Genomic DNA, 26,288 nt, shown 5'->3' with positions numbered 1-26,288 from the left:
GGATTCTGGTTTATTAGCATACCAATGATGAGTGAACTAAAAGTCATTTTCGAACAAATTAAAATAGTTTGCCATTATTAAAGGCTCTATACATAAATTGCTCACAGAGTTTAAATATCTGATTCGGAAGGGAACAAAAAATCTATCTCGGGAGCTGAGTGTTTATTCCATCCTGGAGATGTGCTCCAGATCAAAGAGTCACCATGGTGTGGTGATTGCGGGGGGGGTGTTATCCTGCGATATTTCACATTCCTTTACCTTAAGATGGAGAGGAAATATTTTCTTTAACAGTAGGTGCACAATGTTATTCCATTAAAAAAACGCTCTTCAGGCAACTGAAGGACAGAGTTCAATGAAAATAAAGACCCTTTGTGCGGTAGGACAGTGGTATTGGCGCTGGGCTCTAATGCCTGAGGAAAAGTTGTATTGGTTACATTCATAAATGAGTTTCAGTCTCTGAAGAACCAGCATGAAGAGTCTCTGGAGACATTTATATACCATGATACTTCGGGAGCCTTGATCAGCCAGTAGGAGGTCTGTTCAAGAGCATGTTGCATGGTACTTGCAAGTGTATGTGTATAACACACATACGCACACACATACACAAACACATATATAAATAAACATATATGTTTACACGTTTCTATACTCATTTACGTGCATTCAAAGCATGAATATTATTTAACTTCTTCAACCCTGATGCAACCCACGGCTTTCAGAAGAATTGTCCTACGCTTGGCCTGTGTCCACACACACAGACTGAAATACATTTAAAGTTAACATTGCATAGTGGGCTGCTAGGCAGACTGTTCAGAACTTGTTTATTACTGCAGGGGATCTTTGCAACCACTAGATATGTAACACAAATGTGGAAATGGTCTTAATGGTCAGTTTAACACCAGTGGGTGGCCCCCACATTAAAGAAATTTGATATTGTCGCACAGTACAATCTAGATGTTAGGCAGCCTGAGCAATGAATGTCAAAAAAGCACTTTCACAGGAAATACAAAGGTTCCACATGAGGCCTAATTGAAGTGTTAACAATTACGAGGGGTCCAGATACAGTAGATAGGAAGACCCTATTCCTCTTGGCTGACAAGTTTATAACCAGGGGACATCGATTTAGAGTAAGAGGTAGGTGGGTTACAGGGGATTTGAGGGGAAGTTTTTTCATCCTGAGGGTGGTGGGGTTTGGAACTCACTGCCTGAAAGGGTGGCAGAGGCAGAAACCCTCATCCCATTGAAAAATTTGAAGGGCTGTAATCTATAAGGATATGGACCAAGAGCAGGGAAGTGAGATTAGGCTGGAAGGCAGCTTGTTGGCCAGCCCAATGGCCTCTTGTTGTGCTGTAAATGTCTATAATTCTATGAATGTTACACACCTTTATCAGGGTAAATTTGAAGGTAAGGCACACACACACATGCACGTCTCTTCTGTGCATGGGGGAAGAAAGTGCCTTTAAGGTAGCAAAAAAGTCTTGTGGCACAGTGGGTAGCATCCCTGCCAATGAGCCAGTAGCTCTGAGTTCAAGTCCCACTCCAGGGCTTGATGGCCAAGGAAGGTGCGTTCATAATGTGGTCAAATAGGTTGAATATCAAGCAATAAGTCCTTCCAACATACACTAATGGCAGGGTGTAAAAGTGGGAGAGATTCCTGGTCAGCCATATGATAGGAAAAAAAAAATGGAAGCCTCTACCACAGCAACCCAGACTCCTTGAGGGGCTGCTTGGCTCAGTTGACTGGACAGCCGACGTGAATCAGATTGGTGCCATTCAATCCCCATTCTGGCTGGGGTGGATTCTGGACCTGCCTACTTGCCCTAACCTACAGTGGAGGCCGTGGCGCTGTGGGTCAGACGTGCCTTTGGGCAGAGAACACAAGAAGAAGGTAGTAAAAATGTTCCAAGGTTGTTCACAGGAACATTACTAAACATGATCCACAAAATCTTGGCGAACAGGGGGCCCATTGTGAATGCAGGGCTGGATACAGGATTATATCTCACATCCCTGCACTTTGGTAGCCAATAGTCTTTCTGAGAAGCTTTTGCTTTAACATTGTTGAAAGAATAAATAGAAGCAGTGAAGGATGGTGTGAGGGAAAATGGTTAATTTGTGTCTTTGTACACTGAAGCTTACTGACCAGGTTTCCTATCAACGTGAGAGTTAATGTAATCCAGAAAACTGTTGGGCACTTACAGGTGGTCCAACTGGTCCCAGGGGGCCGAGCTCTCCAGGAGGTCCAGGGTGTCCCTGAAAGTCAAATGGAGAAAAAAAAAACATGACTTGGTAGCACAGAACTAGAATACCGCAGAAAGTGAGACATGTTGCAGAAGCTTTTCATCTTGCACTCATCAGGACAAACACAAGAATGCCAAATTTCAAACAATCACAACAGTTTATACTACTATTGAAAAGTGTGCTGGTTAGTTGGCAAGTTGACTTTGATTGGCTGAGGCATTGTCTTGGAGTTCCCCAAGCACCCGGGTACAAAACGAATATGTTCAAGCCTTGCGCCTTTTTTGAATTATCTGGGAGCTTGGGAAGCCTGTAGTTCCCCGTTGCTTTCACCATGGCAACATTTCAGCCAATTAGACTTGACCTGCCGACCAATCAGCACACTTTCTCCCTGTAGTATAAATTGCTGTGATAGTTTGAAATTTGGTGTTCTTGTGTTTGTCCTGATGGGTGCAAGACTTCGGCAACATGTTTCTCTTTACAGCAATAAAAAAAAATGTGAATTCAATGAAGGAGACATTACAAAGTTGGAATAAGCCAGTACATTCCTGTAAATAGAGATGGATAGAAATAGTTGAAAGAGCATTGAGATGTGAGATTTGAAGAGTTAACACACACCAGATGTGTTTTTTGTGATGTTAATTGAGGGATAAACATTGGCTAGGACATCATGCATAGCTCCCCTCCTTTTCTTCAAAATAGTGTCTTGGGATCTTTTATGTTCATCTGAGAGGGTAGACGGGGTCTCGATTTAACGCCACATCAAAAAGAATTAATGCAGCTGCTTGATCCAAAATGTTAGTGCTTCCGATGGCCTTTTCATACTTACCTACTTAAGGGGAAAGAATATTGCTCCCTTTTCTGGCAAATTTTTGTACTTCTCACAGGGAGGGATGTGAATGCTGAATCGTGGAAAGCTTTTCCATTTTCAGGAACAGTACCAGCACTGAATACTCCTGTGCCAGGTACAGTATGACGCTTTGGTAAGTGAAATAAGGAAGCCACATATAACTTGAAAAATAAAAATCTAAATGAGGTAGAGGAGCAAAGGGATCAGGGAGTGCAAATACACAAATCGCTGAAGGTTGTGATGCAGGTCAGGGCCATAACAAAGGCAAACCAAACACTAGGGTTTACTTCTAGAGGGATAGAATTGAAAAAAACAGAGAAGTTATTTTACACTTGTACTGAACCATGGTTAGACCACACCTGGAGGACTCAAATAAAAACAGAAAGTGCTGGAAAAACACAGCAAGTCTAGCAGCATCTGTGGAGAGAGAACCAGTTAATGTTGAGTCCAAAATGACTCTCCTTCGGAACCTGGAGTAGTCTGTCCTGTTCCAATCGTCAAGTTATATAAAAAGGATACAGAGGCACCGGAGAAGGTGCAGAAACAATTTACATGGATGATAACAGGAGAGGATGAACAGATTGGGTCAATTTTTCTCTGGAAAAGAGAAGGGTGAGGGGTGATTAGAGGTATTTAAAATGATGAAAGGTTTTCATGGAGTAGACATTGAGAGAGTGTCTTCACTTGTGGGAAAGAGCAAAGCTAAGAGCTGAGCTTAGCTAAATGGAGATTATCCAAGATCACTTCACACGGCGTGATTACAAGCATCAGAAAAGAAAACTTTAATCCTGTCATTCTGGGTCAGCTTCAAACACATGCCCAAGAAATGTTAATTAGCATGTCAGCCAGTCCCAAAATAAAATTAAAAAGGTAATAATTTCTTCACTCTATTTTGTGCAACTTTACAGATGCTACTAAATTGTACGTGTCTATCCCAAGCATCCATTGTATTTTTGTGTAACAATTATTTCCCAAATTCTGTTACCGTCATTGTGGGCCTTAGCTTAGGTTGTCCTTGATTAGGAGTGATAGAGACCGCTGGAGGCAAGGCTATTGATAATTCTTCTAACTATAGGGCTTTGCACGAGGCTTCACATAGAACCATCTCTCAGCATGCTGTGTTGTCATGTTATCTTACATCACTGATGATGTGGACTGTCTGTTTATATATTTATCATTAACCCTTTACACTACACAAATAATCTACACTCTCCGAATTTCTAAATTAGCCAAAGTAGAAGACAGATATGGGGATAGTGCAGGAAAGTGGACTTGAAGTAAAAGATCAGTCATGTGCTTATTCAAAGCATGATTTCTCCTCTTCCTATTTCTTATGTACTTACAATGGATTTTGAAGAAATGGTAAGTAAAGTACACACTGCTGACTGAGTGCCTGTGTAGCCTTGTGAAGTTTGGTTTCACAAATTGCTCAAGATTTAGGCACAACTAAACAAAACAACGTGATGCAGTTATGGTGATAAAAACAGAAAATGCTGGAAATATTCAGTGGGTCAGGCAGCATCTGGAGAGAGAGAAACAGAGTTAATGTTTCAGGGCTGTGGCCTTTCATCAGAACTGGGAACAGTTGAAAATGCAATAGGCTTATGAGTGAGTGAAGCTGGGGAGGAGGGTGGAAAGAAGAACAAAAGAGAAGGGCTATGATAGGGTGGAGGGCAGGGGAGATGAAATGACAAAGGGTTTCTCTGTTCTCACTCTGGTGGATTTTTCCAGCACTTTTCTGTTTTTATTTCCAGCGTCCACAGTATTTGACTTTTGTATAATGCATTTAGAAGTTTGCAGAAGAGAATCATTGGTCTTTACTACATTTTGCATGGAGCGGGTAGCTCAGTGAAATAGAATGGGTATTGATGAAGTGATCCAGGTTCTAAATTAGAATCATTATTTAAAAACAGCTCAGCAACTTCCTTTTTGGCTATATTTGGGCTGGGGTGTACTAAAATGTAAAATTCTTTTCCTTTACCTTTTCTTGTGCTTTCCTTTCTCGAATTGCTTTAAGTAAAGTTTCTTCCTTCTTCTGTTTCTGTTGCCATTCTCCTTTCAGCTTCTCCCATTTTACCTGGGGTCACCACAACCCTTCTCCATCTCCCCCTGTCATGTCACTCATTCCTCTTCCAATCCCGTTGTGTTTAAGTCTCTCGCCACCACATCTTCCCATCTGGTCTTAGGCCTTCCTCTTCTCCTTCTTCTTGGCAGTCCCATCTCATCACTCATCTCCCCACATTTTTCTCTCTCTCTCCGCAACAGATGACCATACCAGTTCAATCTCTTCTCAGCTCCTTTCTTCGATACTCCCACAATCGTCACTGACCCCCTGATGTACTGGTACCTCAACTTTGTCCTTTCTCGTTACCCAACAGACCTGTCTCAGCATCTGCATCTCATTAGTATCCAGTTGTTGTTCCTCTCTTCTTGATGTTGCCCAAATTTCTGCACTATATAACAAGGCCATTCTCACAACTGTCTTGTAGATTCCTCCTGTAAAACCACCTGCAAAATCCAAATGATGATGATGGTTGCCAGGTGAAAATGAAATTTGTTTTTTTCCTGTTTTTGCTAATATTTGGTAGGGACGGGGGGGTAATCTGGGGTTTACCATTGACCAGAAACTGAACTGGACTAGCCATATAAATACTGTGGCTACAAAAGCAGGTCAGAGGCTAGGAATCCTGTGGTGAATAACTCAACTCCTGGCTCCCCAAAACTTGTCCACCATCTACAAGGCACAGGTCAGGAGTGTGATGGAATACTCTCCACTTGGTGGATGAGTGCAGCTCCAACAACACTCAAGATGTTCTACGCCATCCAGGGCAAAGCAACCTGCTTGATTGACATCCCTTCCACAAACATTCACTCCCTCCATCACCGACGCACAGTAGCAGCAGTGTGTACCATCTACAAGATCTACAAGAACTCACCAAGGTTCCTTTGACAGCACCTTCCAAAACCCATGGCCTCTACCATCTAGAAGGGCTAGGGCAGCAGGCACAAGGGAACACCGCCACCTGGAAGTTCCCTCCAAGTCACTCACCATCCTGACTTGGAAATATATCGCTGTTCCTTCACTGTCACTGGATCAAAATCCTGGAAGTCCCTCCCTAACAGCACTGTGGGTGTACCTACACCACATGGACTGCAGCGGTTCGAGAAGGCAGCTCACCACCACCTTCTCAAGGGCAATTAGGGATGGGCAATAAATGCTGGCCCAGCCAGCGACGCCCACATCCTGTGAACGAATAAAAAAAAAATTTTTGTAACTTCATGAACACAAGATCATGAACTATTGCTGTGTGATATCACTAAACTCAGAAATGGCAACACCATGTTAAAAGCTAACATGGTGGATGTGAGTAGCTATCAAGAACACACAATGTTCAATTCTTTGAATCTAAAAATGCAAAGCAATCCTTTAGGAGCACGGAAGAAAATGAATAAATCCGTGAAGCCGTGGTAAATTGTCCAGCTACAGACCTGGAGTTGTTCCATTTCTTTATGCTCAGGGCAGCCTGTCTGCAGAGTTATTGCTTCATCTACCCTGCACCTTACAGCTGCAAAGTGCAACTACAACAGCTTATATTTATATAGTGCCTGTAACATAATAAAATCTTGCAAGGCGCCTCAGGGGGTCGTTATGAAGCAAAATTAGACTATGAGCCACGTAAGGCGATATTAGGGCAGACGATCAAAAGCTCGATCAAAAAGGTAGGTTTTGAGAAAAGGCTCAAAGGCAGGAAGCGAGGTGGGGAGTCAGAGAAGGTGGAGGGAGGGAACTCTAGGGCTTGGGGCTGAGGCAGCTGAAGACATGACCGCCGACGGTGGAGCAGTAAAGCGGGGTGACTCGAGGTCAGAATTAGATGAGCACAGCTATTTCCAGAGGTTGTGGGGCTCAAGGAGAACACTGAGACAAGGAGGGACGAGGCCATGGAAGGATTTGAAACAAGGATGAAAATTTTAAAACTGAGGCATTGCTGGGCCGGGAGCCAATATAGGTCAGCGAGCACAGGGGTGATGGGTGAAGAGGTCTTGCTGCGAGTAAGGACATGGGCATCAGAGTTCTGGGTGACCTCGGAGAGAAGAATTGTGTGGGAGGCCAGTCAGGGTTAATTGACTAACAGTTTAGAATTACCATTTAGATGACGCGCACGAAACAGATATCATGCACACTCCTAAAAACAGCAATTTGAATCGTCCGAACAGGGTGGGGTGTAACTGTACCGAGAAAATACTGTGTGCCGAGAAAATACTGTGTGCCAACTATTTAAAACCCTACAATCATAAAGTCATGCGTATATAAACCCCCTGCCACCACAAAATAAAATTAAAGTTCACCAAATGTTTTAAAATAGGAATACATTCATTTTTGGACAGGTTGGAAGAACCGACTAAACAAAATAAGGATATCCATTTTACACAGGAAAACTGGCAATGTTTAATGACATTGAATGAGAGACGGTGTAGATTTTGGCATTTTTAGTTGGAAAATGTTCTTAGGTACAAGTGTTCATTCATCTGAATTTTATAAAACAGAAATTTTAATCCCAATTTGTGGGAAATAAGAAATGGTGTCCATGTGAAATAAATTTCCCTTTAACGCTGATGATTGGCCATTGGTGCAGCCTTCGTTTAGCTGCCATTTCCTGGCTGCTTCCTGTGTGAAGGAAACTGCTTTCAATAAATATTTCTGCCTTTTTAACTTTTCCAACTTCCCTTAGACTCAGATGTGCCAAACCACTCCCCAACCAAGCCCCACCCGCCCCCCACCCCCCACCTCCCCTTCCCCCACCCCAGTCTCTGGCAAGTGAAGACTGAAGCATCTATGTTCCATCTCCCTGCCTACATTGGCCAAGAGACACAGAAAATACACGGGATATGTGTTTCTGGCTCCACTGGGGGAATGTCCACAGTTTCAGAGCAATTATCAACATATTGAACAGATATCAGGTAAAATGACCCGACTGTTCCAAAAATAGTTACCAGTTTTCAAGCTCTTTCTTCTGTCTTTCTGGGTGGGCAGCTAAACTCATGTTCAGAACTGCCAGCAAGGAACTGAAAGGTTTATTGACACACAACGCTGGAACTGCATTCAGACAGACCTCCATATGCAGTCTGAATGTGGTTAGTGCAGGTTTGGCAGCTTTCGGAGTGCAGAGAAAAGACATGAATTAAAAAGGGAATCCACACTGGTACCAACGCCTTGAAAGTGTGCCAATTGGTGGAAATAATCTATCACAAAAGCCTGATGCACACACCATATGTTGTCATCACATCCACGCATAAATCTTATGTCTGACTTCACTCAGAAAGTCTGCAAAGTTGCACAGCTTTTATATCAATTTGCCCTTTTTGCTCCCTGAGACAAAAATAGTAAGGTCGGCAATTTTTGACCCAATTCCATTCCCAAAGCAGAACTGAGGTGAAAATCTGAATGCAGCCTACAAAGAAATATGGAGAATAAAGTTGGAATTAAATTCTCATGGGCCTCAGCATCACAATATAGCAAATCCATATTTATAATGAGGAACTGGAGTGTATCTGGATCAACGTGATGTAATTCAGCATATATTCCAGATCCCCAGACACAAAAAAAAAGCTACACCGAATAACTTCTTTCTTTAATAAAAATCCTTTTGGTAACTGTAGCTATCACAAATCGTTATGTTATAGAACCATAACTATTTCAGCACACAGCACAAGCCATAGTGAAAATATTAGCCATTCAGAGTTTACTCTGGTCAAACTGAGTAAACATAACGACGGCAGAAGTGTTGCTACGTGATCGGATAATTTGCAAAAAAGACAAAACAGTAAACAGATTTGGTAGAATGTTCGCTTTGGGGATGGGAAATAGGGACCAGGACTGTTTCTATGTCCCAAACCCACCCCCGCCCATCACCCTTGGGATTTTAAGCATCTTGTGTCATTCTGTGAGTTAGATCTGTTCATGCACATTTGCATTTAATGCTTCTTTTTTGCCCAGAAAGCTGCAGCTGATAACAGACTCGTGAGGGTAACAAGCCAGCCAGGACCTAATAACAGGTTAGATAATACAACGTCACAAACCAATGAGGATAAAGGGTTGAGAAATAAACTGAATAAGGACTGAGAACAAGGGTGAATTAGAGTCAAATCATGTTCAGCAAGAGAAATAAAGAGAGAAAGACAAAATGACAGAAAGGAAAAGTAAAAATATTTTGGAATTTAAATGACATTTTGCAAATCTCCAACAACAATTCACAGCCTGAAGGAATGAGACTCCACATGTATTGTTCATTTTCTGGGCCGGAGAGATTGTGCATCTGTCAATAACAATTATCATGTGCTTATAAGGGCACTTGTGATGTTAATTACTAGACTTGACTTTCTGTGGTGAGCTTAATGGGCCATTCATGTCCAAATACAACATGTTCATGAAGCTCGCCAAGCGGTTAAGTGCAACATGTCATTTTTTGCTACTGTCAAGGCAGCGAAAATCAGAGAGCAATGTATGGTGATTCACAATACACAGGGTATCTCCTCCTCAACATAAGCTGCTGGTCAATTTGCATGTAAATAACAGTGAGCATCACTTCCTAAAAAAATCTGGACCTGAATAATTCTCCCTTCTAACTATCATCTTCCACCCAGGTACGCCCTCAATTGGCATGGAGACCAGTTCCCTCTCCGATTAAGGGCGGCGGGTGAGCTCTCGAAGTTGGAGGGCCTATTAGAATCTTTGCAGCTTGAGAGGAGCAGCAGGCTGCAGTAAAGGGTAAGTGACTGAGAGGGTGCTTCAGCAGGAAGCTTTTTTTAAAACTTTAATTTAAAAATAGAAAAAGTGGCCAGGCCACCAGGGTCTACAGGGTTGCCTTTGGCTGCACCCACACCCAGACTGGCATGGAAGGCCTGTTGGCCTGCCTGGAGTGCTGGCAACCTCCCCCGGCATGGCAATGGGCGCCCGCCCCCAGGCAGTTAATCTGCCTCTCCCCACCTACACCCCATTGCATTGGGAAACTGGAGGCTGACTGGAAGATCCCAATGGGTCTGCTTCAACCGCTCTTAGCAAGGCTCTTAATGAACCTCATTGGCTGACTGCCTTGTGGGGATGGGGCAGCCCTATTGGCCCCGAATCCGCATCGGCCAAAATGGCTGACACCAGGAAACTGCACGCTGGCCAGTTCCAGTATTTTTGGGCCTCCATCTGCCTCCATTGCTGAGTTCAGCGAGTTCTGAAAATCCTTCCCTTTAGTTTTTTTTTCCGCAAGACAATCTGACTCATGTAATTTTAAGAACAGCCTTTTTTTTTTAACTAAAGTAGGAAATTCTCCCAGTGGCCTGAACATTAGAAACATAGAAAACATATGGCACAGGAGGAGGCTACGCATTCCACTGTGTCTGTGCCAGCTGGGAAATAGCTGGCGAGCCTAACCCTGCTTTCCGGCTCTTGGTCTATCGCCCTGTAGTTTAGGGTACTTCAAGTGCAAATCCAGGTGCCATACGCCAGAATCGTCCCAGATTTGCACTAAGTGCGGTAGCAGGCAGGAAAAACGACGCTTTACCGGCTGTAATGGCAACTTTTCACATCGTATCGTCACAAACCCGCCGCATTAATTATGCATTCCCGGGATACACGCCGTTTCCAAGGCGGGCGGACTCCGATTCACCTTGCATGCCTCACCTGACCGCTTCATTACGCCAGGCGCCACATTTAAGGTACAGCCGCACTCAGTGCTTCCAGCCCAGGACTGCAGCAAAGAAGACATGGCCCCGAAAGGGAAGAAGACTGTAGCCCTCGAGAGCCTTTCAGACGCCATGGAGGCCCGCTGTAATGTCCTCTACCCCCCCCGTTCTGGCCACAGGAGGGGCAGCAACATTACCACTCCGGCTTGGGAGGCGATGGCAGTGGGGATCAGTGCTAATGCTGCACAGAAGAGGTTGGCCATCCAATACAGATAGAGGATGAATGATCTCATTCGTGCCGCCAGGGTAAGGCAACCATCTCACCCCTCTAAACTCACACACTCAAGCCCATCACACATTCACTGGCATCTCACTCACTGCCAGTTCAAGGGACATCACCACTCACTCTCTCACACACATACCCTCATATGTCCATTTGGCCTCATCTCCTCTGGAGACTGCTTCCTCAGCCTGCACCAGCTTGAGGCCACTTGCACAGATCAACTTGTGCCTCCACGCACACCCTGGGATACCTGCCCTTCCGCAGTACAGCCCTTGTACTGCAGTCTCTTCCCTTGCCTGAGGCCACTTCTCCCCCTTCCTCAAGCAAGCCCTATCCCTGCAGCCATTGAAAAGCCACCCACATATGGCTGACCTGGTAGCTAGAGACCTGCCCGTGAGCTCTCCTAAAAGTGACGCGGTGCTGTCAGCGAAGCTTGGTGCTGATGACTATCAGTGCTGACCGAAGCAAGGTAGGCAAACGAACCTTGACTTTTTCAGGAAAGTGCAGCCCGCCAAGTGCACACCTTATATATGCTGTTGTGAAACACATCGGCGTGTTCTCCCACTGACATGGGTGGACGATCCAGTGGGGGGGAGGATGAGTCTGGCAGGCTGGCCTTATAATGATATGCTGATGTATTACGACGAGGTTCTCGAAGATGGGCTGGGCTGAGCAGACATGGATGATTGCAAACTGCTTTCACGAGTTGTGAAACTGATTTTTGGCCTTCTCGCCATATTGTCCGCTCACACCACCAAACATGTTCGATACCAGTGGGCACGGGAAATCCCGGCCATAGTCACCTGCAGCCAAGCTCACAAAAGTCAGGTTAATTGGTCATTCTTCTTATAGCTGTTTGTAGGATCTAGCAGTCCTGTTTGCTGATGTCACAGAATGGTTACAGCACAGAGGAAGGCCACAGGCCCATCGCCTCAATGCTGGCTCTCTGAATTCACCTTGAGCCACTCCCCTGCTTTCTCCTTGACCCCACAAACTCAGATGATAATCCAACTCCCTCTTGAATGCTTCAGTTGAATCAGCCTCCACCACACTCTCAGGCAATGCTTTCCAAATCCTAACTACTTGTTGCATGAAAATGTTTTTCCTCATGCTGCACCATTGCTTAGTATGCAACTGCCTTCAATCTGTGCCCTCTGGTTCTCGATACTTCCACCAATGGGAACAGTTTTCTTCCCATGTACTCCAACAGTAAATCACTGCATTTGACATATTTCCAAGAGATATTTGTTTGTTTTGTATCTTCACACTCTTTCCCTTGGAGAGAATAGCGTGGAGTTTTTTTTAATTCATTCATGGGATGTGGGCGTCGCTGGCTAAGCCAGCATTTATCGCCAATCCCTAATTGCCCTCGAGAAAGTGGTGGTGAGCTGCCTTCTTGAACCGCCGCAGTCCATGTGGTGTAGGTACACCCACAGTGCTGTTAGGGAGGGAGTTCCAGGATTTTGACCCAGTGACAGTGAAGGATCGGTGATATATTTCCAAGTCAGGATGGTGTGTGACTTCGATAGGAACTTCCAGGTGATGGTGTTCCCATGTGTCTGCTGCCCTTTTCCTTCTAGATGGTAGCAGTCGGGAGTTTGAAAAGATGCTGTCTAAGGAGCCTTGGTGAATTCCTACAGTGCATCTTGTAGATGGTACACACTGCTGCTACTGTGCGTCGGTGACGGATGGAGTGAATGTTTGTGGATGGGTGCCAATCAAGCAGGTTGCTTTGTGCTGAATTGTGTCGATTCAGTGATGGTAATGCCACTGAATGTCAAGGGGCAATGGTTAGATTCTCTCTTGCTGAGGATGGTCATTACCTGGCACTTGTGTGGCATGAATGTTACTTTCATTTGTCAGCCCAAGCCTGGATATTGTCCAGGTCTTGCTGCTTCTGCGTCTGAGGAGCTGTGAATGGTGCTGAACATTGTGCAATCATCAGCAAATATCCCCACTTCTGACCTTACAATGGAAGGAAAGTAATTGGTGAAGCAGCTGTAGATGGTTGGGCTGAGGACACTACCCTGAGGAACTCCTGCAGTGATGTCCTGGAACTCAGGTGATTGACCTCCAACAACCACAACCATCTTCCTTTGTGCTAGGTATGACTCCAACTGGCAGAAAGTTTTCCCCCTGATTCCCATTGACTGCAGTTTTGCTAGGGCTCCTCGATGCCACACTTGGTCAAATGCTGCCCTGATGTCGAGGGCAGTCACTCTCACCTCACCTCTTGAGTTTAACTCTTTTGTCCATGTTTGAACCAAGGCTGTAATGAAGTCAGGAGCTGACTGATCCTGGCGGAACCCAAACCGAGCGCCAGTGAGTAGGTTATTGTGAAGCAAGTGCCGCTTGATAGCACTGTTGATGACCCTTTCAATCAGTTTACTGGTGATCGAGAATAGATTGATGGGGCAGTAATTGGCTGGGTTGGATTTGTCCTGCTTTCAGTGTGCAGGACATACCTGGGCAATTTTCCACATTGCCGGGTGGATGCCAGTGTTGCACTTATACTGGAAATGCTTGGCCAGGGACGCAGCAAGTTCTGGAGCACAAGTCTTCAGTACTATTGCTGAAATATTGTCAGGGCCCATAGTCTTTGCAGTATCCAGTGTCTTCAACCGTTTCTTGATAATAGTCGTTTGGTGATACAGAACTTGAGTATTGCTGAAAAAAGAGACAATCTGAAGCTTTTTGTCTTGCACTATTCAGAACACTTCACAAGAATACCAGTATACAGGGAAAACAACAATTTACACTGTATTTGAAGATAGTGCTGAATGGTTGGCAAGTGGACTTTGATTGGTAGAGGCATTGCCGTGGAGAATGCACCAGTGATGGTGAATGGCAGTTAATTGCCATGCATTGTTTGAAATATAAACCAGGCAGCTTGACCCCGATTGGTCAAGGTATTGCTTTGAGGAATGAGTTCGCGAATAGTTGTTACTTATTTTGTTTAGCTGAAACAAATGCAATGTGTGCATATGTCTGGGTTGGTCATCATTAACAAACGTGACTATATCAACAAAATGCACATCATTCTTAATGACGAGTCCAAATTTATATCCATTGGACTTGCCGCTCAACATGACCGGACAGCCTTGCTCGAAAGTAAGCTAAAAAAAACTCTTGCTGGAATTGTGTAAGAGCGATGAGCTCTGCGTGATATATATGACAGCGTTTATCCTCACGGTTTGCTGTGTGTGTATGGGCAGCCCAAGACACACAAAAGTGATGTCCCGTAACGCCACATCTAATCTATGACCAGTTCTGCACAACATGAATTGGCCAAATGGTTGGGTGAATTGTTACAACCAGTTTTGACCAAGCTTTCCACATACACAGTGAAGGACTCCTTCACATTTGCGAAGGCCGTACAGGACTTGCATACCGATAGCAATGCTGTGTCCATGTGCTCATTTGGCATTGCTAGCCTATTCACCAATGTTCCACTTAAGGAAGCCATAGATATTTGCGCAGTGGCGCTGTATCATGGCGATCTAGAAACCATTGTGTGAATCAGTATTCATTGGGCTTATGCACTCGGCAACTTGTGCAATTGAGTTCAGTTTTAATGACACCATGTATGCTCAAATAGATAGTGTTGCCATGGGATCCCCTCTAGGCCCAGCTCTCGCAAACATTTTCCATGAGAAACGTGTCTTCGATGGAATGACACCTAACCTCCTACCCCTCGCATATTTCTGATGTGTGGATGATACATTCGCTGTATTTAAATCCACAGCTGCATGTAACAATTTCCTTACATGTCTTAATGGGCTCCATCCTGCGCTCAAATTCACCTTTGAAATGGAACAGTCAAATTAATTCCCCTTTCTTTATGTACTAGTTGAGAAATCTGCCTGGGGATTCTCTACCACAAGCCTACTGGTCAATATACACGTTGGGATTCTTACAGTTCTGCACACTATAAGGTTTGTCTTATTGACAACATTGAAAATAGGACCTGAGCCATTTTCTCACCATGCAAACCTGATGCTGAAATAGGGCATCAAAGGCATCCTGCAGGATACAGGCTACCCTGGTCAGATCATTTTGTGCTGTGTATCACGCAAACTCATGAATGGGCCTAAGGCCCTCACTTTTGGCCCTGAAAAGTACCCAGTCTACTTCAGATTATCCTGGAAGGGCAAGGTATCTCAACAATTTGAGCAACAGGTGAAGCTAGCTGTTTCAAGCTGCTACTATGCAGTAGCAACACGAGTGGTGTTCGCCACTAACAGGATGCTGCCGTCAAGCCAAAAAGACATTCTGCCTATCACACAAATGAATAATGTGGTATATGAATTTTAGTGCCAGTGTGATGCTAGGTATGTAGGCTGTAGGTCCCAAAGACTGTGGATTGTATCAAACAGCGTATCCCAGCTGCTGTTTGCAATGGGCAGGGTACAGACCGTACCCAACCAGCCCATGCTTGCAAAACTCAAAACACAGTGTCCAATATTAGATGTGATTCCATGATTGGAGAACATTTGCTAAATAGTCCTCAAGGTACTAAGAATTACACTGACAGTCAATTTAAGATTGTTAGTCGGACTCGCAGTATGGTGCATTTGCTTCTATCAAAAGCTACATATATTAATACACAGGACCTTGTTCTTTGCAGACAGAGAGAACATGTACACACATTGCTCCTGTTTCAGTTAAACAAAATAAGTGACAGCCATTCGCTGACTCATTCCTCAGGGCAATGCCTTGACCAATCAGGGTCCGCTTGCCTACCAATCAGCACTCTCTTCACATACAGTATAAATTGTTGTTTTCCCCTTATACGGGTATTCTTGCAAAGTGCCCTGATGAATGCAAGACAAAAAGCTTCGACATGTCTCTTTTTTCCAGCCAAACTCAACTTTCTTGATATCACATGGGGTAAATCGAATTGGCTGAAGACTGGCCTCTGTGATGCTGGCGACCTCTGGAGGACGCTGAGATGGATCATCTACACGGCAATTCTGGCTGAAGATTGCTGCAAATACTTCAAGCCTTGGTCTTTGCCGGCTGATTGAAAACCTCCTCCATCAAGTCCTAGAGCGGGACTTGAACCTGGAGCCTCCTGGCTCGGAAGCAGGGCTGCGACTAACTGAGCCAGAAGACCCACCCCGGGGGGAACGTGGTAAGGCTCTATATAAATATAAATATAAATCTTTCGAGCAATAGTAACTTCAACCAAGTTATAGAAAAGAAGCAGAGAGATTTGTACGCAGCTCCTTCTGTCTTATTTGTTTACGTGTGCCATTAGTTGATGCTTTTTAATTCCAAAATGTGGGAGGGAGTCTCAAGAAGGTGCTCAAACTGTAAATGCTTACGGCTATAAGCTTCAAGCTCTAGTGTGTAGATAATGCGAGGGAGCAGGAATCCATGGCTGCAGTCAACTTTAGTCAATCTAAATACAGGGGAGGTTTTCCACTTCTCTGCTTCTGACGTAAGCTGGTGGCGCACGGCGGAAAATTCTGCATCCCCAGCCCTTGATTTTCTGTCCATTAAAATTAGGGAACAGAAGATCATTGTTCACAGTATGAAACCTTTTGATATGTGCTCCAGGCGTGCACCAGGAGTATTGAATTCTTCCATTACATCGGAGGTAAAGAGCTTTACTCCAATGGGATTTGTTGGTATGTGGGATTTTCAATGAAGCTTGGCCATTTTAATGCTGGGAAAATGTTGAAAGTTATACAGAGAGAAAAAAAAACTAAATTAAGAAATACTGTCATATTTTCTGGAGATCTGCTGCTGGGGCCAGGGTTGGTGCACTTGTGATTTCTTAATTTACAATGTAAAAAAAAAGTCAGCTAAGCATTTCTGATTTATTGGCCCAGATTTTGGGTGGACGGGGCATCTTCAGCCACGCTGTTAGCGAGGTCTGTTCATGCACATTTAAGTTTTAACACTTCTTTTTGCCCAGAAAGTTATAGAATGTGTGAGCTGGTAATAGAGATGTGAGGGCCAACAAGCCGGCTAGGACCTAATGATAGGACAGATAATACAACGCCACAACCAATGAGGATAAAGGATTGAGAAATGAACAGAGTAAGGACCGAGGACGAGGGTGAATTTGTTTCATATCATGTCCAGAAGAGAAACAGAGAGAAAGAAAGATTGTCACTTTTCTCTCTCACTCTCTCTATCCGGAGAGGAAAAGTAAGAAAAAATATTTCCGAATTTAAATGACATTTTCCAAATCTCCAACAACAATTCACAACTTGAAGGAGTGAGACTCCACACTAATACTGTTCATTTTCTGGCAGGAGAAGTTGTTCATTAGTCATTAACAATTATCATGTCCTTAAAAGGGCTCTTATGGTGCTAATTACTAGATCCAACTTTCTGTGGTTGGTTTAATAGACAATGCACGTGCAAATCCAGCAAGTTCATGAAACTCACGAGGTGGTTCATCGCAAGATGCCATTTTTTGCTAAAAACAGGGCGGTGAAAATCAGAGAGCAATGTGTGGCAGTTCATGATACCCAGGTTACCTCTTCCCCGCCACAAGTTGCTGGTCGACTCGCCTGTAAATTATGGTGAGCATCACTTCCAGGAAAATCTGAGCTGTAATAATCCTCGCTTCTAATCATCATCTTCCATCCAAGAAAACTACCACTGTTTCCTTTTCACACTTTATTCCCTATGGTCACATCTTAAATGTTATTTTGGTGACTCTTTTGGTCTCCTCAAGCCAGGAATCATTGCTGGGGGAATGGAGTAAATGGTGTCCCAATATTGTGCTTCTCTAATCACCTACAGGGAAGAGTGTGTGTGTGTGCTTACGTGTGTGTGCGTACGTGTGTGTGGAAGGCCAGCTTTGGATATGAATCTCACTAATTCACCCCCTCCCACGACTGCACTGGAAAACACTGGTCTTCACTTGGCACAGAGCTCCAACAGCAGAAACAAAGTCAGCAAATTGCTGTGTGGTGAATCATGCGGGTGCAAACTCAAACCCACCATCCTGCTGCATAGCACACTGAGGCCTAGACCACACTCATGGCTTTATTTCAATTGTAACTGTACGGAACTAACCATATGTTAATTAAGAGATTTCAGGAAATATTACAGGCTCTGTTTTTTATTGGTGGCAAAGTCTCTTTTTCATTTAATGCCCAACACATCAGCTTTGAGATCTCGATGTGGGTTACACTGAAACTGTTCCAGCTTTTGGCAGTCGCATACTGAATTCTGAAAGAATTTTATTTCTAAACTCTTGTTATCTTAGCTCTTCCTGTTGGATAAGCTGGGACCCTACGCAATTATGCAAACAAATGCTGTGACCCAGCAGGGTAACCATTTCCTTGCTTAATAAACAGGAATCCTACACGAACGTACGAATTAGGAGCAGGAGCAGGAGTGGGCCACTCGGCCTCTTGAGGCTGCTCCGCCATTCAATAAGATCGTGGCCGATCTAATTTTAACCTCAACTCCACATTCCCGCCTACCTCCGATAACCTTTCACCCCCTTGCTTATCAAGAATCTATCCACCTCTGCCTTACAGATGTTCAAAGACTCTGCTTCCACCACCTTTTGAGGAAGAGAATTCCAAAGTCTCACAGCCCTCTGAGAGAAAAAAATAATTCCTCATCTCTGTCTTAAGTGAGTGATCCCTTATTTTTAAACAGTGACCCCTAGTTCTAGATTTTTCCACAAGAGGAAACATCCTCTCCACATCCACCCTGTCAAGTCCCCTCAGCATCTTATATGTTTCAATCGAGTCGCCTCTTACTCTTCTAAACTCCAGCAGATACAAGCCTAGCCTGTCCAACCTTTCCTCGTAAGACAACCCACCCATTCCAGGTATTAGTCTAGTAAACTTTTTCTGAACTGCTTCCAATGCATGAACGTCCTCCTTAAATAAGGAGACCAATGCTGGACACAGCACTCCAGATGTGGCCTCACCAATGCCCTGTACAACTGAAGCATAACCTCCCTACTTTTGTATTCAATTCCTCTCATAATAAATGATACGAATTAGGAGCAGGAGTAGGCCACTCGGCCTCTTGAGCCTGCACCGCCATTCAATAAGATGCCATGAATGTGGTCTAGGCCTCAGTGTACTAAGCAACAGAATGGTGGGTTTGAGTTTGCGCCTGCATGATTAGCTTTGCTAATGACTTGCTGCACTTGCATTCTAACCTTTGGCGATGCATGCACTAGGACACCCAGATCCCTCTGCATCTCAGAGCCTTGCAATCTCTCACCATTTAGATAGTATGCTTCTTTTTTATTTGTCCTGCCAAAATGGAACTGACATTTTTCCCACATTATACATGGACTGCAGCAGTTCAAGAAGGTGGGTCATCACTACCTTCTCCAGGGCAATTAGGGATAGGCAATAAATGAAATGTTAAATTTTCCAGACCAATATTTATCCCTCAATCAACATCACAGAAACAAATTATCTGATCATTATCACATAGCTGCTTGTGGGAGCTTGCTGTGCACAAACTGGCTGCTGTGCTTCCTACATTACAACAGCGACTACACTTCAAAAGCACTTCATTGGCTGCATTGATTAGACCATATTATTGAGTTCTGAAGAAGAGTCATACGGACTTGAAACAGTAAATCTGTCTTTCTCTCCATCACAGATGCTGTTAGACCTGCCGAGTTTCTCCAGCAATTTTTGTTTTTGTTTCAGATTTCCAGCATCCACAGTATTTTGCTTTTATCTTAGGCCGTATTAGATTGGGAGAATATTGAACCGTCTGCCAGGTACTCTGAGTGAGATTTTAATTCATTCAAAACCCATTCACCTGCACAGAGTTAAAATCGAGCCCAGTCTGAATTCAAATCCCACAGTTCAGGCTCAGCTGGCCTCAATGGGAATAATTATGATTATGCAGATTCAGTTTGGCCACCAGATGGAGCATTTTATCATTGGGATGGAGTGAAAGTGATGACAAAAAATCTTGCAAGACTTCAATTTGCCTTTTAGAAATGCTCCTTTTATTGGAAGAGGAACTGAGATTGTTACCCTTGGAACAGAGAGGTTCTAGAGGAGAAATAAGTAAATAAGGAAAAGCTGGCAGAAGGGTTGGTAACCAGATTGCACAGATTTAAAGTAATTGGTAAAAGAACCAGGAAATATGAGGAAATACTTTTTACACAGTGAGTTGTTGTGACCTGGAGTGCACTGCCTGAACATGCAGTGGAAGCAGATTCACACCAGAAGAGTAACACCAATAGTCAGGAAATGAGGCTTCACATAGAACTTTAAGCTGTCCTTTACCTTGTCAAATATTGATGGACCTGGCATTTTCTACCACTCCTGGTTTTACATTTCTGCAATAGAGTCAGAGAATGATGCAGTACTGAATAAGGCCATTCGGCCCATTGTATCTCTGTCAGCTCCTTGGTGATTCAATTGATTCCATGCTTTTTTTCTTTCTCCGTCGCTCTGTAAATTTTTCTCTATCGACTATTTATCCAATTCACTTTTGAAAGTTACTACTGAATCTGCTTCCACTGCATGTTCAGGCAGTGCACTCCAGGTCACAACAACTCACTGTGTAAAAAGTATTTCCTCATATTTCCTGGTTCTTTTACCAATTACTTTAAATCTGTGCAATCTGGTTACCAACCCTTCTGCCAGCTTTTCCTTATTTACTTATTTCTCCTCTAGAACCTCTCTGTTCCAAGGGGAACAATCTCAGTTTCTCCAGTATCTCCACATATCTGAAGTCCCTCATCCCGAAAAATTAGTAAATCTCTTCTGCAAACTTCCCAAGGCCTTGCCATCCTTCCCAATGTGTGGTGCCCAGGAATTAACATAATACTCCAGTTAGGATCAAACTAGTGCCTCACAAAGGTTCAGCATAACTTCTTTGCTTTTGTACTCTATTCCTATCATAATAAAGTCAAGGATCCTGTATGCTGTTTAACACTTCTCAACCTGTCCTTGTTACAAGGATGCCAAGCCAGATGGCGAAGAATGATTCCAAATCCAAATCCTTTGCTTGCTGGTCGATTTATTCACAGAATGAAGCATTACATATCTCTACCACCTAGGTATCTATACCTACTCACCAACCAACCCAGTGTCCCAGCAGTCCCTCTTTATATGTGCTCAAGATACTTAATCAATCAATACCCTCCATCTATTTAACCCTGACCATAATAACACAATTGATATAATGTTAAGAGACCTACCACCTTCAAAGATTTGTTGACCTATTCCCTCACGTCTCTCTGTTCCTGTATCCCTTTAAAATTTTACCATTTAGTTCATATTGCCTCTCCTCATTCCTCCTACCAAAAAGTATCACATCACACTTTGCTGGGCGAAATTATCATCTGTCATGTGTCTGTCCTTTTCACCAGTCTGCCTGTGTCCTCCTGAAGTCTGTTGCTATCTTCCCCACAGTTTATTGCATTTCGAAGTTTTATATCATTTGAAAGCTTTGAAATTATGTCCTGTAAATCCAATCCACGCCATTAAATAAATATCAAAAAGAGCAGTGGTCCCAATACTGATACCCGGAGAATACCACTGTATACCTCACTCCTGTCCAAAAACAACCGTTCACCACTACCCTCTGCTTTCTGTCTCTTAGCCAATTTCATACCAATGCAGCCAGTGTCCCTTTGACCCCCCATGGGTTTTAATTTTACTAACAAGTCTACTGTGTTGTACTTTATCAGACACCCTTTGGAAGTCCATGTACACAACATCCACTGATGAGTGTGACTCCCATCAACCCTCTCTGTCGCTTCATCAATGAGCCTAACCAAGTTTGTCAAACACAATTTTATTTTAGCAGATCCATGCTGGTTTTCATTTATTAGCCCATACTTTTCCAAATGCCATTTAATTTAGTCTTGGATTATTGTCTCTACAAGTTTCACCACCACCACTTATATCAGGTTTACTTAGGGGCTGAATAAAATATTACTGAGATGTTTTGATGTATGTGGCTTTTATGTAGTATAGTGTTAGTGGAATATCTTGCTATTGGAAGACACCCAGACAAAGTATATTATAATACAAAGCTCAATGACATTGACAATATTTACGCAATCGTGGTGCTGAATGAAAAAACTATCATACCTGAATATTTCTATTTGCTTTTAAAAATTTTTTCTACCTTTCCTCTTGTGACACTGTTGACTAGAGTCTGAGGTCTCATTGCTTCAGCCCAGAGGACTAATTTCCCTTGTGGAGCAATAATTTGCAGGGTTATGAGGTTTAACACTAGGGTTAGTGGGATTAGGATTAATTAGGGTTAGGATTAATGGATAGCTCAATCAGCATGAAATCTTCCGCTCTTAGGCTACGAATGCGAGTTGAGACCATTTTCAGGTGACCCCGCCCTGACAGCCCACCTGTGAGATCCTCCTGGAGGCGACTGAGTAAGAGGCCGACTCCAGATCCACCATCCGATTAAGGTTCCAGAGGCTGCTGACTCAATCAGAGGAGGAGGGTGCCTCCATCTTGAGACACCCTCCGAAGCTGTTTGTACTTTAATAAAATAAACAGTGGCCACGGTTGGGAGGCCACCTCTGTGGAGGCCTCATGGGCCTCCCCCGCCCCCCGGTCAGCTGCCGGCAAGCTGTCTCCAGGCACCTGCCAGGCTTGGGGGCCCTCAGTGGGGAGCCCACCCACTGGTGGCAAACTTAATCTACCCATAAAAGGGCACTTAATTATGCAGATTGCCTACCCGCTGTTTTTGGTCGGGTAGCCGCTGTCCACCTGCATCTGGGCAATCTTGCCTGAGGGGGGGATGCGTCAGCCCCCCCCCCGACTCAACGCCAGCCTTTCCTATTTCCCTCCCAGTGTTGCCTCCGCGGGTCTCGAAAGAGTCCGCCCATTAACTCTGGGTGGGATTTTCCGGCCCTGCCTGCTGCAGGACAGGAAATTCCCTCCCAAAGTCAACCGGCCTTTTGCTGGTCCATCAAATATTCCACCCTGCCCACGATGATTCCCGTGGTGGGTGGGAGCGGGAAATTTGGGCCTCTGTTTCTCTCTCCACAGTTGCTGCCTGACCCGCCGAGTGTTTCCAGTGCTTTCTGTTTTTATTTCAGATTCAGGTTCAGATCAGATGAAAGTTTATCGACCCGAAATATTAACTCTGTTTCCCAATAATGTATTGTTCAAAATGCAGTTTTTATGACTACGCATCGAAACTAAAAGTAACAAGTACATGAGCCCCAATCACTCGCAGCTCTACTCAGAAACCTGCATATCAAGGAAGAATTTCAGATTGTATATTGGTCAGAGTCAATGTCTGTGTTATAGACTAATGCACATTTAATCCACAGTGCAACTGGTGAGTTGGTCATTTGTCACAATGCAAAAGCTTTACAGCAAAGAGAATCTGACTGAGAAAATACCGACTGGACAGGTTAAAGAGAAAGAAATAAAGGAGGGGAGAGGAGTGACAGAGTGGGGAGGATAGACAGGTTGGGGGGAGGGGAGACAGAGCGGGGAGGGGAGAAAAAAGGTGAGGAGAGAGAGGGGAGACAGTGGGGGAGGAGGGGGTTGGGGAGGAGAGAGAGGGGAAGGAAAAAGTGGGGGAGGAGAGAGTCGGGGAGGAGAGAGAGGGGAAGGAGAGAGTGGGGGAGGAGAGAGTCGGGGAGGAGAGAGTGGGGGAGGAGAGAGAGGAGAAGGGGAAGGAGAGAGTGGGGGAGGAGAGAGAGGGGAAGGGGAAGGAGAGAGTGGGGGAGGAGAGAGAGGGGAAGGGGAAGGAGAGAGTGGGGGAGGAGAGAGAGGGGAAGGGGAAGGAGAGAGCAAGCGAGAACAGACTTACTCCTTACCATCGCTCCTTTAACTCCTGGAGGCCCTGGAGGACCTGTTTCACCACGATCACCCTGCAGAAACAAGAGGAAATGGCATTCAGTGGAATTCCACAAAACAGACTACATGTACACTCCAACAATAGGTACACTAAGATGGGCCAAGAGCTCTGTGTTTGGTGTGTATAATCATTCATGCAACACAGCATGTTGATGTTTTGTAACTGTGCTTTTCCACTGGCTGAAATGTACTGTTCCAATGCTCTGTATAAACAGCCCAAAAATCCAAACAAGCTGAGTCATTATCTGCCTGGACAAAAGTCGCTTTTGGAATATAATGTGCTCTTATACACACAGTGCAAGAAGCCAGGCATCCACAATAAACCTTCCATTTGTAGGATTTTCCTTAATTTCAAAACCTGTCCTTGTTTGCATTACTTCATCGGGCAGGTGACCAGAATATTATGCAGGTATCATCCTGCATTGTGGATACAGCGACATGGACAAACCAGCACACAAAGACAGATAAAGCAGGCTTTTTTGTTGAGGGAAACTCCTTCGGGTATCATTAAAATGAGAAATGAGGAAAATAAGAAATCGACCAGGTTGAAGGTGTGGACCTCTCCAATCCTTGCATGCAATGGGTTCCTGTTGCCGGTTTGCTGGGCAATGGTCTGACATTAAATGTAGAGCAGTGACAGCTGGTGTCATTCTCCTCTGGGAAACATTCAGCCTTAAAGTCATGCAACAATGTCACTATGAACCGAGTCACAAGTGTTTTATTCGACTGTTCTGTAGATATTTTCATTTGAATGAGCTGAAAAGTTGTTTCTGAATTCAAATCTACCCAGGCAATTTGCTCGGTTTCCTGTAACAGTGACTAAATTTCCACAGTCTAAAGAGTATGTGGGGACAAGAGGGGTTTGGGGGGGGTTCATGTGCAGAGATCTTTGAAGGTGTCAGGACATACTGAAGGAGCGATCATAAAGTATATGGAGCCTTGAGTTTCATAAATAGAGGTATTAGCCAGAATTTTACACTGCCCCCCCACAATGGGTTCTGAGGTGGGGCGGGAGGGGGAGAGCGTGAAATTGCATGGATGGGATTCCCTCTGGGATCCTGCCCAGCCTCAATATTTAGGCTGGTGGATGGATGACAGATCAGGGGGACAAACCCAAAAAATGAGCAGAGTTTGATCTCAGGTGGGGAGGGTGGGGGGAGGTGGGCGCCTCCATCAGAAGCCCCCTTCTCACTGGGGCCACCCTCCCCTCCCCTTAAGGCCCGGTGACCTCTGAACCTCCCTCCACCGGGGCCCAACCCTCTTGACCCCTTCGGCCCCCTCGTGGCTTCCAAGGCCTTCCCTACCCTCCCCACACCTGGGACCCCTGCCGCTTACCTCCCCTCTGGTTCCTGGCACTTAGTTCCAGGCAACTCCCTGCAGTGCCTCTTCCAGCCACTGCAGCGCTGTGGCTGGAGGGACTGCAGAGCTGCTGGATCAACCTGATTAGCCGGCAGCTCTCCAAGTGACGGGCAGAAGTCCCACTTTTTGCCAATCAACGCTCGTCCCCCGAGACTGCAGGGCCTGCTGGAGTCGGTGGGGATGTGTTCCCCACTGACTCTTTGGATGGTGTGGGCCGAGCCTCTGCCATCCTGAAAATTCAGGCCATTGAGTATGAAAGCAGGGAAGTTATGCTGAAACTATATAAAGCTCTGTTGGCCACAACAAGAGAACTGGTTTCAGTTCTGGTCACCGCATAAGGAGAGAGAATGTGGGGGTCTTTGAGACAGTGTGCAGGGGATTCACCAGAATGGTTCCAGGGATAGGGGATTTTAGCTGCAAGGTTAAGTTGGAGAAACTGAGATTGTTCTCCTCGGAGCAAAGAAGATTGAGGGAAAATTTGATAGAGGTGCACAAGATGATGACAGATTTAGGTAAGGTAGACAAAGTGAAGCTGTTCCCATTGGCTGACGGTACAAGGACGAGAGGACACAGATTTAAGAGTTTGAACTAGAGATGCAGGGGGGAAATGTGAGGAAGAATATTTTTACGCAGTGAGTGGTAATGACCTGGAACATGCTGCCCATGAGGGTGCTGGATGTGGAGATGATCAAGGATTTGAAAAGGAAATTGGATGGAGGGAAATAAGCTTGCAGGACCACGGGGATGGAGTGGGGGGAATGGGACTGATTGAATTGCTCTACAGAGAACCGGCATGGACTCAATGGGCCGAATGGCCTCCTTCTGTGCTAAAATGACTCCATGACTTAAAAAATACTTCACTGGCTAGAAAGCGTTTGGGACTTCCGGTAGTTGTGAAAGGCACTATATAAATGCAAGTTTCTCTTTTCTTTTGCAGTTTGGACTTGAGATCCCAGTTCTGGCTGTTTCAGGGAAAGTGTGACACAAACAATGTCCATGTCTTGCTGGAAAACATACTGCAGGTGTCAAAGAAAAATACAAAACCAAGAACAGTGCTATGTTGCTCTGTGAAACCAAAGCG

The 26,288-nt window shown here is 44.6% G+C and overlaps 1 protein-coding gene across 2 annotated transcripts in view; it reads right to left on the bottom strand.

The window, feature by feature from the left end:
* The window catches only part of col27a1b (collagen, type XXVII, alpha 1b), a 605,111-nt gene that overhangs the window by 212,390 nt on the left and 366,433 nt on the right, over window positions 1-26,288 (bottom strand). For both annotated transcript variants that reach the window (XM_078550110.1, XM_078550108.1), the window contains exons 26-27: window positions 23,809-23,862; window positions 2,197-2,250 (exon numbers count right to left, since the gene is read on the bottom strand). In XM_078550110.1, coding sequence (XP_078406236.1) covers window positions 2,197-2,250; window positions 23,809-23,862 — 108 coding nt within the window. The remainder of the gene's footprint in view (window positions 1-2,196; window positions 2,251-23,808; window positions 23,863-26,288) is intronic.

Source organism: Cetorhinus maximus, chromosome 10, assembly GCF_964194155.1.
Source record: "Cetorhinus maximus chromosome 10, sCetMax3.hap1.1, whole genome shotgun sequence".
NCBI classification, from domain to species: Eukaryota; Metazoa; Chordata; class Chondrichthyes; order Lamniformes; family Cetorhinidae; genus Cetorhinus; species Cetorhinus maximus.
The sequence above is the reverse complement of the archived record's forward strand: the minus strand, read 5'-3'. Positions and strand labels throughout refer to the sequence as shown.